Here is a 14,834-nt window from a genome sequence, read left to right as displayed (position 1 = left end):
GAATTGGCAAATGGCTAGGAACTAATTTCTATATGAAAAACTTTCCTGTATAAAAGATTCGAAAATTAATTAAATATGTATGTATAATTTCCTTTAATTAAATATTTTATAATTTATTCCAATAATGTAATAATAATAATATAATAAATGAAATATTTTCAAAAGGATTTTGGTGCTTTACTTAAATTTGAAAGTGGAACTAAAATGAGTTAACTCATTTTGCAATTTAAAATCAGCCCGGTCCAAAATGGGTTGAGTTCCAGTACAAATATCGTTATATTTTAATATGTGGGCTTTATTTTTAGTGCTAAATTTTAGATTTAATGGTTTGTATTATCTGTCTGGATCTAACTTAATTACACAATGGTTTGGAAAAAAAAAATATTGTAATTACCCAACAAAATAATTATTACTTTGGTGCTCTGCCAATTTCAACTGAAATTGGCAATAAAATGTAACAAATAAAAACAAAATCTTAGCAAAAAGCATAAATGCTTTTTTTAAATACTATTTGTGTTCAAATTTTTAAAGGATTATAGTTGTAATTTCGTTTAACTTTAATCTCTACAATTGAGTTTTATGATGTTCAATATAAAAATAGGAAGTTAGAAAATTTTAACAAATTTTTCCATTTGTTTCACTTTTTGTGGAAATATAAGCATGAAGCTTTTTGAAATATTAAAGGCTTTATCTGTTAGCTGAATTTGATTTATTTGAATATAACAGTGTCTGATGAAAGTTTAGCTATAGTTTTATCTAAAATTTGTGTAATGGAAAGCCAATTGTTTTATATCCTATTTTAAACATAAATCATTTGAAAGATTTATTGATAGTTTATTTCAAATCTTTTTTGCTTTTAAGGAAATTAGGTCATAAATAAAGTTGTTAGGGTATTGATGCTGACGGACAACAAACGATTTTTTAGCAATAACTTTGTTTTCCAAACAGTTATATCATTCAGTAGATTTTTTGAAGATCTCATACTAGTAACTAGGTGGTACTTGATTTACCCATATTTATCTTTCGCACATGCCGACAAAACAAAATAGAGGAAACAATAATCGAATAGAACTGACTATCTAACTAACAAACTAACTAACTAGCTGTTTGTCTATTGCCCTCTCCTCAAATTTAACACCTCTTCACCCTAGTGAAAGGAAAAAAAAGCTCTTTACCCATTCTCTATTGGAAATTTTCGAGTGTTTATCAAAAAAAAGAAAAAACTCAAAATGAAGGTAAAAAAGCTGATAAATTTGTTCGATTCTTTACCAAAAAATCAAAGCCTCTGCCTTGTGTGGTGTTGTTTCTTTTTGTTTTTCCTGTCTTTTTTGTTTCTTTGTGTTTTGTTTATTTACATTGTAGTGCAAGTTTACACACAACTCGAACACCACAGATACACACACAGAGAGCTACAGATGCAGATACAAATTTTACAGACATATGGAGGCAATGGGTCGAAGGCACTTGCATCTTGCAGATGTCTTCCATCTCCAGAAAACTTTTGTTTTTCTACTGTAAATAACAGCAACAACAAATTGTATCTTATTTGTTTGCTCTGCCCTTTTTGGTTTTTCTTCGTTTTTTGGCCTTTTTGTGATTTTTTGCTGGCCTGGCCCAGTGCACAGCAAAGTGCAGCTGGCAGCCGGGCCCACAAATTGAAATCAACTTCCCTTTCGTTGCATTTTGAGAAAATGAAAACACGACGACAACAACCAAGACAAAATGCAGATTTTAGTTTTCGCTCTCACGATTTTGGCCGGTTCGAAATGAAGAAAAATATTTTTAGAATATTTTTTTTTATTTCTTCTTGTTGCAGTCAACATCGGAGATAGTTTAGGTAGCATGTTGAGAGAGACATATGTAATGGCATTTTAGTTGCCAAAATCTTTTTTGCCAGATTTTTGTATGGTATATACATTTTTGTTTAATACCTATTTTTATGAATCACAAGTCAAATTGAAGTTGGTTTCAAGTGGAGTCAAGAGTTTTTTTTTCGCAGGAGGAGGCTTCTGCTTCAGGGCCAAGAAACCATCAACAACAACTGAGGAAAAAAAAACTGTGTCTAGAGGAAGAAAACTCGTTTTGCTGGTCCACAGAGGGAGCAAGAGAGAGAGAGAAGGAGATAGGAAAGGGGGGGAACGTAGAGTTGGAGTTGGAGGAGTTGACGGAGGAGAGACGCATGTAATAGCAACAAAAACTCGGTTAAAGCGTTACAAAAGGTATTGTACGTTGTTGTTTTTTTTTTGGTTTTTTGTGTTGTTCCCTCTTTTCTCTGTAAAGTTTTGTGTTTTCTGATTTATGTGCTCACGAAACAATAACGAAACGTTTTTTTTTATGTTAACACTTGCACTTGCTTAGGCTTGCGTTTCGAATATTAGAAATTATCAAAATTTCCCTTCACAAAATTTTAAATTTAAAGTACTTTTTTTTTTGGTTTTTGATATTTTGTGCGAGTTTTGAAGTTGAAGCACTTTGAGGCACTTGAGGTTGATTTTTGTGCTTTTCAATTTTACAATTTTCCCCCAAAAATCCGACGCGGTACTCACTCGTTCAGTTATAATCAGAGACTGATGCCCCAAAGCAGCAACGGGCCACAGAATAGCGCGATGGCGAACGAATGGAAAACGAAGCAAGCCAATTGAGTAGGGGGAGAAAAGAGCGCGCCAAGTTGGAGCTCGTCGGGGTCACATTCGCTGCTGCTTGTGCTACTGCTGCGGCTGTTGCAGGTAACCCGAGAGAGACAGAGGAGAGAGAAAGATAGAGAGCGAGAATGACTCAGAGAGGGCATCCAACTGGAGAGAGAGAGAGACGCCCTGAAAAGGGCCAAAAAGAAGATGCGGATGCGAATGCGTTAACAATGTCACTGCCAATTCATGTTCAAGATGCGAAGAAGCCCTATGCTGTAAATTGTATCCCCTACTATTGACAGGCATTGGGCATATTAGTTCAGAGAAATTTTAGGTTTTCATTCGTTGTGGGCAAAAAAAAAGACTTTTAAAAGGTAAAAAAAGAAAAGCGAACGAATACAAATAAACCAAATTAATTTTGGTAAACTTAAAAATGTTACACCTAAAACAAAAAACACGTCTAAAAGTGTAAATTTTATTAATTAAATTAAATTTCAATCCTTTTTCAGCCGTTGTATAGTCTATAATATTAAAACAAATATATAAAATCCTGATTGGTTTTAATTTAACTTAATTATTTATTAGTATAATAACTGAGAATTGAAAGATTGTCCCTATTGTTAGTTCATATATATATATATATTCATATTACCTATCGAAAAATTATTTTTGCCTTTACAATTGGAATTAAGAAATTAAAGAGAAAGTTATAGAATAAAATATTAAGAATTTCTGCCCTACAAAAACATTTTCAGAGCGGTTTAAAACAAAGATGATACTTTTTAGAGCTCGTCGGGGTCACTATTAACATATGAGCAGAAAAACATTTTTTAACAAACTAGATATTGTTTTTAAAAATGCTGAAGCAAAAAGCAACCATGAAACAAAATTCGACCTTTCAAGAGTTCGTCGGGGTCACCATTAAGATTTGTTCAGAAAGCAAGAAAAAAAAAAGTAGCGGAAATTTTAAAAAATACTGAAACAAATGAAATTATATTAGCAGCACAAAACTTTTCAGTGGTAATTAATTTATTTTGGAACATTTGCATTCAGTACAAATTCTTAAAATTTACATAAAATAATTTGATAATTAAGACTATGGAATAGATCAAGGCACTTGGCCCACAATTGGAAAGGGCTTCTGCCCTATTGTGCGTCATGCTGGCGGTTAAAATTTGTGATCTTTGTGTGATTTCATTTTGTTCCGAATACTCTTCTGTGGCATCATATTGCATCTCGGATTCCGTAGAATAATTGGGCAGTTCAACTAGAGGAAATAAGTTGTAAATCAATTTGAATTGAAATCTTCTTGAACACTTACCCTCTCCCCCAGTGGCAAAACGAACAATTTTGCTATTGTCACTCCAGCCAAAACTGTTTCTGGCCAAAACAGAAACCTCAAAAAGACTCGCCGGTTGCAGGCCATGTAACGTATATGAAGTAATGTAAATGGATCCTATGGTAACCTGGGCAGGAATGGTCAACTCTGTCCAATTGGTGCGTATCTGTTTGGTTACATTTCGTGATGGAATCTGACGGAATTTCAGTTTAAATTCCATAATGGGTAGCAGGCTCTCCGTTTGCCAGACCAATATATGAGAAGTGGGACTCTGGGTGCCAGGATTTATTTTGAATATACAAGGCATGGGTCGACCTGTGAGCTCTATGCTGGCACTTTTAAAGCCCAATTTATTATAGGCTCGACACTCGTACTGACCCATATCGGCATCTCGAACCTTTTTGATAACCAACACGTGCTTAATATGACTGACATAATGATCGACAGATCGATTAAATTGCAATTCCGTCTCATGGGTAGTTATTTGGGAGCCCATAGTTATCAAGAGGCCATGATGGAACCACTTTACAGCGGCCATGGGAGCCGATTCGACCAGACACTCGAGATGGGCACGTGCTCCCACTTTGGTATAGACAATCGTTTGGGGCAAGCTCACCTCGGGTATGACTGAAAGATGAAGAACAGAAGTTAATCAATAGGTAAATGAGTTTCCGTTTGCTTTGACTTACAGAGGACCTGCAAGTAGACACCAGCTACGGCTGGTTGACCCACTCCATTGGTGGCCACACACTCAATCTGTCCCGCCATACTTCTCGATTTGATATCAAAGATGTGACTCTGACGATTACCCGTGCGACTGTACCTATCCAAGGTGTTGCCATTCAAGCGCCATGTTATAACTGGCTGTGGTACACCCTGAGCCTGGCAAGCCACCTCGACAACGGAACCAATTGACTGCTCTGTCACGCCATTCGGTTCAATTAAAACACTCGCTGGATACTGCACTTCAATGGCATGCACTTGAATCGATCTTATGCCAGTGGCTGACATAATCTCACAATAATAGTCACCAGTGTCCTCGGTTTGAACATAGGATACTTGAAGGCTGCCATTTGGCCAGAGCATCACACGGTCGGGAGGTAAAATCTCTGGATGACGTGAATCCACCAAAGGCACATCGTCTCGATGCCAACGCACATAGCGGAAGGGAGCTGAGAGCAAAAGAGAAAAAGAAAAATCATTCATACATACAATTACACACACATTTTTCCCTCATAAAATATCCATTAGTTAGTGCTGTCAATATGATCAAATCAGTGGCAAGTTATGAGGGAAAACACACATATGCATATGCAACTTGTGTAAAAATGGTCAATTAATAGTATTCAATTTGGTTTGTCGAATACCGAATGCCAAGATAAACCTAAATTGTCGTCAACAAATTTAATCTTAAGCTGCTTTTTGTGACTTCATTCAAGGCGTCTTTGTAATCGAATTAAATGTCATTGTTATAGACCAATTGTTGAGTCCCAGCAAAATGGAGAGAACGGGAGAGCCAACGGGATGAATGGATGGATAGATGGTTGAAGGCTTGCACATACAAACCAAGTCCAAGGTCTAGATTTAGATTTCAAATGGTTAACTATTAATAGAAAAACCTAATCTAGTTATGGACTGTTGGACTGTATGATGAGTAATCAATATTTTTTTCGGTCTACTGGCAATAGAAGCAATTAAAATATATTAGATGATTGTTTCTGATATGTTTATCTAGCCGTTTACAGTCAACAGAGGAACAAAAGTGTTGCATACTTTTAGGAATTACACAGCGAAATTTTTTTGACCTACTTAAAAGTAAATTATAACTATATAAATTCATTTGCCAGCTAACTTTTAGTTTAGTTTAGCGTTAATTTTTAAGTTACTAGTTGTTAAGAGAAGGAAAAGAGAGTAGAAAAGTCTTTGAAAACAATACTCAAAAATGAGATGTTTATGAATGCATTAAGATAAACTTTTTAAAGTGCAAATGCAAAAGTTTGGAAAGGAATTTGGTTCATTTGGACATACATATTTTATAAAGCTAACAATATTTATTTATAACTATACACGAATCATATAGAATCTTTAATTTTGATGCCGTTTAAAACCAAAATTAATTCTTTATAGACACTAGTGGTTGTAAATATGTAGACATCATAGTAATTTTACTCCTTCTGTATATACTAATTATGGAAGCAGCGAAAAAGTTTGGAAAAATATTCAAAATAATTTTGATATTTAAGATTTTTATACTATGTTTTTAGGGGATATCGAAACAAACCTTGAAAATAAAGAGAGCAATTAGGCCAAGTAAATTTGATCTATATTGACAGAGATTAGTTTTTTAAGAGTCATTTAATAATCTAGGGGAGATCTGGGGTTATTTCAACTTAATCCTATATCTGACAAATTTTAACAACTTCTTTTTCACTATAAATAATGCTTCAATTTTGTACCTACTATATCTGAGTCAAAAAGCTTTATCATACCATAAATGGCCTATGTTGATTTTGTTTTCTTGAACATATTTTTATTGGAGCCCCCAAAAATAATTTATAGATCTATCCCTGAACGTCTATAAAAAGATGTCGAAATATCATAATAAGTATTAATATAATTAATTTTAAATATATATGGTCATTTCCACAGAAATTTGATATATCAAAAACAAAACACTTAATTTAGTTGCATTATTGTATTATTTTTGAAGATTTTGTTCTTTTAGATATTTTTTTTTTTTTGTATCTGCATGTTAATTATGGTTAATTATATAAGCCATATTGTATGATTAAACCCACTTAAACCAGTACCTAAATAAAATTTTGGTATCGATACGTAATTAAATAACTAAAACCAAATCGAACCGATATACAGAAACTTTCAGATAACTTGTAACAAAAAATTGGATTACTCCAAATTCAATTCTTTAACACTTTTATACACTTCAGTACTACACATTTAAAATAAAATATTTTACAAAATAGATATTTTCTATTTCTCAAAGTTTTTACTTACTATCTAATGAGCATGGCAATAGAACCGTATCATTTTCATATGTTTTTATGGTAGTTGGAACACTTTGAAATTTTTGATTGTTTTCCAAATCATTATTGAAATTTAATTGGCCTTGAACGGCTGTGATAATAATAATATTAATGCCAAGTAACAACCACAACATGATTTAAATTAAATTAGAGAATCAACTGAGATTGCCTAATCGAAACTGATTCAACGACTACACGTCGTATATTGAATTGGGGAGGATCTTCCACTTAAGGGCGCGTGTCCGATTCGCAGCGAAGTCAACTTTGAACTGAACGCTTGAGCTGAGATACAATTCGAAGCGATGGCTTTGGCTCTGTCATTGGGTCTTAGAGACGGGAGTGGGGCCCATTGGGAACAATGGAAGATGCAGAGGCTATCCGATCAGAGGCGACGATGAGAAGAAAACGCACACGCAGAGCCGGACACTTGCTTGTGTTTGTATGCCGGTTGATTAGTTCGCCTTGAAGGGGAATACATACAAACAGAATATAAGTATATATGTATATGTATATATAGTAGGTATATAAAAGTGCATTGTAATGCCGCATCAGATCACTCACATACCATTGCATATTGTGGGCTACGCATCGGTAGGTTTTTCAAACAGCATTCTGAATTCGGAATTCAGATTTTGCTGCTCTGATCTATATTACACTCTCCGCTTCAGAGAACGTGCTTCTGTTGCATATTTTGAGATAAAATGTCATTGTGCTGAATCTGTCCCCCCCAGACAACCAACCAACTAAACCATCAGCACCACTGCCACAACTCCCACATTCAACCATCCGTCGTCCATTCCACTCATCATCGTCTCTTTGATCGGATCAGGCTCATTCACATTTGGGAACAATATGTTTTCGAGTACAAGAGAGTGGGAAAAATGATTGTCGGTCCAAGTGTTCTTTAAAAAAAAAAGGAGATATATACAAAACAACAAAATTGTATTTTAGAATTTTTAGACGGAAGTGCATTATATAAGGCAGGAAATCAATTAAATATGTATATGTATATATATATATATGCACATATTTTAACCCTATACTCTATATCTTGACCCTTTCGCAATATCTTCAACATAAAAAATTCTTTATAAAACTCCCGCGAAAAACATAAAATAACAGAAACTGAAAAAAAAACACGATCACTTTCAATTAAAAGACAATTTCATCGAATTAATTAAATTAAATGTGAGAATGCCTACCGAAAGCGATCGGCAACAATGGGAAGGGGGGGCAAGTGGGGGGTCTTCGTTTTGGTCTTTCCAGCAGCTGCACAAACAAACAGCAAACGAATTAAAAATATTCAACAGGCGTTGGCTAAAATAAGTCTTCCATTCGGAAGGGGGGAAAAGGAATTACAACTTTTTGAAAAGCATGGCAAATTATATCCACTTAGTCGATATATCAATGGTCTACTGATTTTCATTTTTCTATTGTGGGTGTTTGTTAGTTTTGTAAAAAAATTGAAATCTATCTAACTATTCATTAAAGATAAAAATAGTCGATAGTCGATTAGCACCTCCCTGCCACATTTCGATCAATATCTTCAATATCTATAAAATCTTCTGATCAATGAGAAGTCTTTACCTAATTTTTTAGTGAATTAAACTTAAATATATTAGACATAAGCTGTTAGAATATTATTTTAAACTATAAAATACATATATAGGTTTCGAGCTTTTAAGAATTAATTTATGAGTGTGTACATCCAAGTCTATGTCCCCCAAGATGGGGATGGGGATGTATTAATATTTTGGCGCCTCTCTTAGTATTAACGCCTTGTATATATGTTGGCATGGACCCGACCTAAAGTCTTAATCCCACAACTGACTGAATTGGTATAAACGGCTAAAACTGAATTTTAATCAATTTTTACTTTATTTGTTAATCCTTTTTTCTAAGAAAACTCAGAGAGACACAGACATTTTTTGCCGAATTGAGCAATATTTTTATCATATTTTGACTACTATCAGTTTATCAAAATGACCCAATTGATAATACCATTGACCTAAACAAAAAGTCAGCGATAAAAGTTAACCTTATCAAGGGTAGAAAGTATCCAAACATCTGATAGGATAACATTGCATGCGAATATAGATATATATATATATATGTTGATAGGACTAAGAATAGAGTATACACAGTAGTCCTTTCTATAGAGCAAATGGTGTTATCCATTCTTATTAAAACATTTAATCGGGTTTTGTTTTTGTTCTATTTCACTGACGCCAAAAGCCAATTTCTCTAAACCCTCTAGACCGTTATTAATAGAATGTTTACCGAAATCTTTATATTGTTTAAAACACTTTGACTGATATTATCTATGTATGTATAAGTATTACAAGATAAAAAGACTTTTAATTCTGTGTGTATATAACTCAATTATCATTCGATTCTGGACTGTAATTTCTGTATTAATATTCTAAAGAACTTGCAAAGCAGAAATTTATTGATTGAAAGGATAGGGAAAGGATTGAGAAGTGAACTGCGTTTGATGGAAATTGCGAAGCCGGTAAACGTGGATGAGAAGAGTCTGATAGAGTACTTCGTTAAAGGTATTCCGGATACAAAAACCAACAAAATGATGTTATTCCAAGCTAGCAATATTTCAGAGTTAATGTTTCAAATCGAAGTTTATAAGAAGGGACGTGATTCATACAAGGCAACAAACAGATTTGAAAGTAAGGCATATGGTTCAAGTGAAGCACAGGCAGTACAGGCTCGAGAAAGAAAATGTTTTGGTTGCGGAGATGCGACTCATTTAAGACAAGATTGTCCTAAGTTCGATCGGAAGTGTTTCAAGTGTGTTAAAGTCAAAGAATTTATAATATTCTATTAAATTCTAATAATTGCTATTCTACAGGATATTATTCCACAAAATATGTTGACTTATAAACTATTTGCTTAAAACAGCATTAAAATACTGATTAAATATAGAAGAACTAAAACTGAACCCCAACCTATAATAACCGAAAGGCAAGAGCTACGACTAAAACTTATACATATTGAGTAAATACAAGAATAGAACCCAGCACCAAGTCCCATTCCAATTGAATCCCTCTCTTAACTCCACCACTGTGAACTCTGAGAGAGTTTGCGTTGAGTAATTACAATTCGTCATTTGTCAAAACATTTCAGTTGAAATGTCGAAAACCAAATTGTGAATTTAATGTAATACAATTGCTATTTATTTATTTTTGTTGTTGTTTTTTCCTTTATTATTCAATGCCCTTTTGCTACATTGGTTTTGTGTTTTTTTTTATGTTTTTTGATTAATTCTTGTTCTAAAGCTAATACAGCAGAATCGAAATGATTGCCACCGTTTTGGATATATGGTGAATATGCTTTATATATATATATCCGATTTGAATATTCATTTCGTCTATATATACTTAAGATCAGCCTGGAATCTCCTGCCTGAGTGAACAATGAATCTTGTTGTTTGTGGTTTAATTTGTTAATGTATATTGTAATTATTATTATTTTTTTTTTTATGTATATTTAAGTTGAATATGAGTTGGGCGAGAATAATACAATTTGATTTTTTTTTTTGTTTTTTTTTTTTTGGTACTTATAACTAATAAAAACTATAATTTATGTATATAATAATAATATTTGTAATAAAAATACATATTTATAATTGGTTTTGTTTTCGATAATTGATAAAAAATAATATATATAAATGAGTTACTAGTTTGAAATGGGTTTTACTTGTCCTTGTTTAATTTTATCTATGGGATTTTTTTTAATGTTTGATGATAAATTACAAATTATTTATAAACATATAGACAAGACTTGGGGGGTTGGGATGGACAAGATTTCTATTTGCATTGCTGTAACTTATGTTTTAAAAAAAATATTACAATTTTTATCTTGTCCTAGGCGAGCATTAACACAAAAAACTTCAATATATTTAGAAGTCTATACATACATATATATATATGTATAATTTTAACTTCACTAACCTACAAAAAATTGTATGGTACGCCATAGAATGCGTTTGTCAAAGTTATTAATTTGTTTGTTTGCTGAAAATTTGATTTGTTGTTGTTGTTGTTCTTGCTGTTGGAGGCAATCCTAGATGAGGCCACGTTTCTTTTTATAATCCTCTAGATTAAGTGAACGCTTGGACACAGTCTCAGCCGGCTTACTAGCTGGCTTCGGTACAGCATTTGAGCTACTAACTGCAATAGTTAAAAGAGATAAACATTTAAATTAAGATAAAGAAGGAAAAGGAATAAAGGCCAAACTCACCTGGTAGAGGCACATCCAAATCTATATCAAAATCGTGGAGTGAATACAAACTATAATCCTTGCCATCGGCGGACTTGGAGCCGCTGGACGAGTGAGAGTTGCCGGCTGAACTGGAACTACTACTGCCGGCTTCATTGGCGCCAGGTCGCTTCTTGTTGGTTGGTGGCGGCGGCAGTGCAGCCATTTGCACTCCGTCTTCTTCATCCTTTTTGCCGCCCTTGAATCCCATGCGAGGCTGTGTGATGCGTCGTGTGAAGGGATCTGAGATCTTCTGTCCCTTGTTGGCTCTAGCTTCCTCCATAATGGCTTTTTCAGCGTCCTCAACATTTCGTTTACGATTACGATCATTGATATAGGAAATTAGATTTAAGGTATGCGACCTTCTCTTATCCAATTCGGAAGCCCGACTCTCTAGTTGATCGATTTGTGTTCCCAAATCTTGAGCCAAATTGTATTCACCCCGGAGCATGGCTGCGTCACGTTCCTTCATGAGGCAAGTCTTTCGCATGGCATAGTTTGTGGGACGATTACGGAAACGATTCTTCTCTTCGACAATTTTGTCAACATCCTCGTCCTTGTACTCATAGTTGAGGGCTTTCCTTATGTCGCCCTGTTTAATCTCAATCAGATCTATTGTGGGCATTTGAACATGTGACTGCTGACACACCTCGGACCATTTATTGAATTCACTTTCGGTGAATTCCTGATTCGAAATGAATTCCAAACGAAAGACACGCTCCGAAGTGCCATGTTTGAGGCGTAGACCTCGATTGGTTCGTGTTGTGCCCAATGTATAGATTTTGCCAGTCTCAACCACGCCCACAATTTCAGCCACACGATAGACAGCCTTTTGGTCATTGTTGCCGATGCTAATGCGTACAAAACAATTCATAACGGTGGCCTCAAAAATGGGTAAATTAACAAAACGTTCCATTTTATGGCGTGACAGTCTTAACTTGTTCAGATCCTCACGAGTCGTAATGAAAACAGGACTCTTGGCCTTCTTCTCCTGGGCATCATCATCGTCATCCGATTCACTGGAAGCCTTGCTGCTAATGGAACGTGAACGTTTTCCAGATGGCTTTGCCTCATCATCATCCCAATCACTGCTGCCCGAGTCATCGGAATAGATTTCCGAAGCTTTCAGTTTTACAGCCGATTTGCATCCTGAAACATTTTCCAGTTCTTCCTTATCGTCATCACGTTCACGTTCCGCTTGCCTTTTGGCGGCCTCTTCCTCCTCTGAAAACAGAAATTAGATAATTAATTTGTAATCTAAGTAATTTACTTAAATTCTATGCAAACCTCTCTTGGCTTTGCCTTCGCGCTTGGCCTTCAACATGGCCATGGCATTGCTTCGCTTGTCATCTGTTTTGTTGGCCTCAACATTTTTCTTACGCTCCTTGGAACGCTCTTTATGGTCAAAGTAATCGTTGACGCCGGCCGAGGAAGCTGCCTCCTCGGAGTCACGATCATTTGGTGGTCCCATGGCCGGAGATGTTGTCATGCCACCAGATGTGGAGGGCAAGGCATCGTTGGCGTCTCCACCCCTACTGAGAATGGGACTTTGCCTTTTGTTCTCCAGAGCACTCCTAGCGTCCAGCTCATTGGTTGATGTGGCCAGGGCAGATGAAGCCGATGGTATTGTCTGACTATTGGCAGCAGCTGCCGCTTCTTGCATTTCACTGGCCTTCTTTGCCTTTTTCTCTTTCTTCTGCTTCTTTTTGAGTTTATTTTTGGCACGATCCCCTTTCGACTTTTTGGACTTTTCAATCTTTTCCTTTTCACCACGACGAGCCAACTTCAGTTTCCTCTCGATTTCCCAACGAGTGCGCATTATATCACGTTGTTCTATGCGCTTAAATATCTCCGTCTCACGTTCCTTCTCGGAGAGGCCGTTCAAGCGCTTGCGATCCTCTTCATCGCCCATTAGATCATCATCGAAACCATCATCGAACTCAGAATCAGAGCTGGATGATGAAGAGGATGAATTCGATGAAGAATCCGAGTCGGAGCCGGAAGATGAATTTGATTTATCCGACTTCTGATCATTGGCATCTGAATCGCTATCGGAAACTTCACCCTCCTCCTGTTCACTCTCGCCACGCTGAGCTCCACCAACTTCTGGCACAGCAGTTGAGGTGGATGGCGCTGCTGGTGGCGCCTGAGGCTGCACCTCATCTTGACTGTCGTCATCCCAATTGGACTCGGAAGAGCTGCTATCGCGACTGGCTTTCTTTTGACGCTTCTTCTTCTTGGTCGCTGGTCCTCCAGCCTTGTTGTTGGCCCAATCCGAGTCAGAGTCGGACTTGGAGCTGGCCTTGTTAGCATTCTGAGGCTTCTTGCGTTTCTTGGCCAACGACATAAGATCCTATATTGTCATATATATATAAAAAAAAGAATAGAGAGAGTATGAGATTTAGTTGAAATCGATTTTTAACAATGTAATGGATGTAAAAAATTACTTATTTAATGACTTGACTCACCGATTCCAAGTTTGTATCCGATTCGCTGTCACTGTCGCTAGAATTGGAATCAATTAGCGATTGCGTTCGACGTTTTCCCATTTTTTCTAATGCGAATATTAATTTTCTTTCGGGGGTTTTTTTTTCTTTTGTTGCCTAGGTTCCCTTTGCTGCCGGGGTATTAATTGCCCGTTGCTGTTGTTGATTTAGGGAAATATGCCAATGCAAAAATATATTCGCTAATTCTGGCACTAGGTATTTGGGGTTATGTTAACAGCATTTGTCGTCGAAGAATTTTGTCTTTATGTGTTTGTATTATTCGAGAACGAGGATTAACTAATGGCCACTTTACTTGGACCACCGTAACTTTCCTCGTTTTTTACAGTGCGGCAAGGACTAATCGTGCTAGACTAAAACTCCTAACGGGGCGGGTATGTAAATCCCGCTTGTATTAATTTGCGTATAATTTATTTTTCGTTGGCAATAAAAACAAAACAAGTAGAAAATGAAAACTCGCACTGAATAAATTTTTTTTTTTTGCCTCACTCGATATTTTATCGGTTGAGGGCTGGGCGCAAATTATTAGGGTTGTATTGATATCGATAAATTAGCGCACAATGGTTATCGATATGTTTGCTCAAATTGAGTAAACTATCGCTCAATCCCACTATTTTCATATTCGATATATATAAATACCGGAAATATTGGTCAATCGATAACTTCGAACTGTCGAAGTCCTAAGGTTGAGTAAAAAGTGCTAAGGTCACAGTAAAAAGGGCTACGTTCTGAGCCGGAAGTCCTTTGGTCTGAGACGGAAGTCCTAAGATCTGAGTCATTTTGGCTGGGCGGCAAAATTTAAAAAATAAATAAAACCATAATGAATGAAATATAGTTTTTGTTGCCTAGAAAGTGCAACCGGAGTAAAATTTTAAAACATTGAGATTATTTTCTTGTCCTTAAACACTAAACAATACAAGAAATGAGTTTTCTTTTTTAATTTAAGAATAAAATCCTAAGCTGTTGGCATACTCTCCATTGTAAATTTATTCGCCAAGTTTAATGCTCATGTTTTGTACTGTGATTATTAAAATATTAAACTTGTGTT

The 14,834-nt window shown here is 35.6% G+C and overlaps 2 protein-coding genes across 2 annotated transcripts; both read right to left on the bottom strand.

Annotated features, from left to right (window-relative positions):
- Nucleotides 1-3,635: 3,635 nt before the first annotated feature.
- LOC6638434 (opioid-binding protein/cell adhesion molecule) lies at nt 3,636-7,144 on the bottom strand. Its single transcript, XM_002061234.3, has 4 exons — nt 6,982-7,144; nt 4,656-5,138; nt 3,949-4,593; nt 3,636-3,894 (listed from the first exon to the last, which is right to left on the bottom strand). Exons 1-4 carry the CDS (start codon nt 7,142-7,144, stop codon nt 3,677-3,679), a joined length of 1,509 nt encoding a protein of 502 aa, XP_002061270.1. The 3' UTR covers nt 3,636-3,676.
- Nucleotides 7,145-10,813: 3,669 nt separating this feature from the next.
- On the bottom strand, nt 10,814-14,276 carry LOC6638304 (RNA polymerase-associated protein Rtf1). The gene is made up of 4 exons (XM_002061235.4): nt 13,751-14,276; nt 12,570-13,635; nt 11,265-12,506; nt 10,814-11,194 (listed from the first exon to the last, which is right to left on the bottom strand). Exons 1-4 carry the CDS (start codon nt 13,829-13,831, stop codon nt 11,088-11,090), a joined length of 2,496 nt encoding a protein of 831 aa, XP_002061271.1. The 5' UTR covers nt 13,832-14,276; the 3' UTR covers nt 10,814-11,087.
- Between the last annotated feature and the right edge of the window lie 558 nt (nt 14,277-14,834).

Source organism: Drosophila willistoni (genome assembly GCF_018902025.1).
Source record: "Drosophila willistoni isolate 14030-0811.24 chromosome 2L unlocalized genomic scaffold, UCI_dwil_1.1 Seg139, whole genome shotgun sequence".
NCBI lineage: Eukaryota > Metazoa > Arthropoda > Insecta > Diptera > Drosophilidae > Drosophila > Drosophila willistoni.
This window is presented reverse-complemented; position numbering and strand designations above follow the sequence as displayed.

Bases quoted from the DNA above. Each gene is read 5' to 3' on its own strand.
- LOC6638434 (XM_002061234.3), bottom strand. From the start codon at position 7,144: ATGTTGTGGTTGTTACTTGGCATTAATATTATTATTATCACAGCCGTT. The intron at 5,139-6,981 runs GTAAGTAAAAAC...TTTTGCTCTCAG, and splicing joins ATTGCCATGCTCATTAGATA to CTCCCTTCCGCTATGTGCGT. The intron at 4,594-4,655 runs GTAAGTCAAAGC...TTCATCTTTCAG, and splicing joins TGTCTACTTGCAGGTCCTCT to TCATACCCGAGGTGAGCTTG.
- LOC6638304 (XM_002061235.4), bottom strand. From the start codon at position 13,831: ATGGGAAAACGTCGAACGCAATCGCTAATTGATTCCAATTCTAGCGAC. The intron at 12,507-12,569 runs GTTTGCATAGAA...TTCTGTTTTCAG, and splicing joins CGAAGGCAAAGCCAAGAGAG to AGGAGGAAGAGGCCGCCAAA. The intron at 11,195-11,264 runs GTGAGTTTGGCC...TAACTATTGCAG, and splicing joins TTTGGATGTGCCTCTACCAG to TTAGTAGCTCAAATGCTGTA.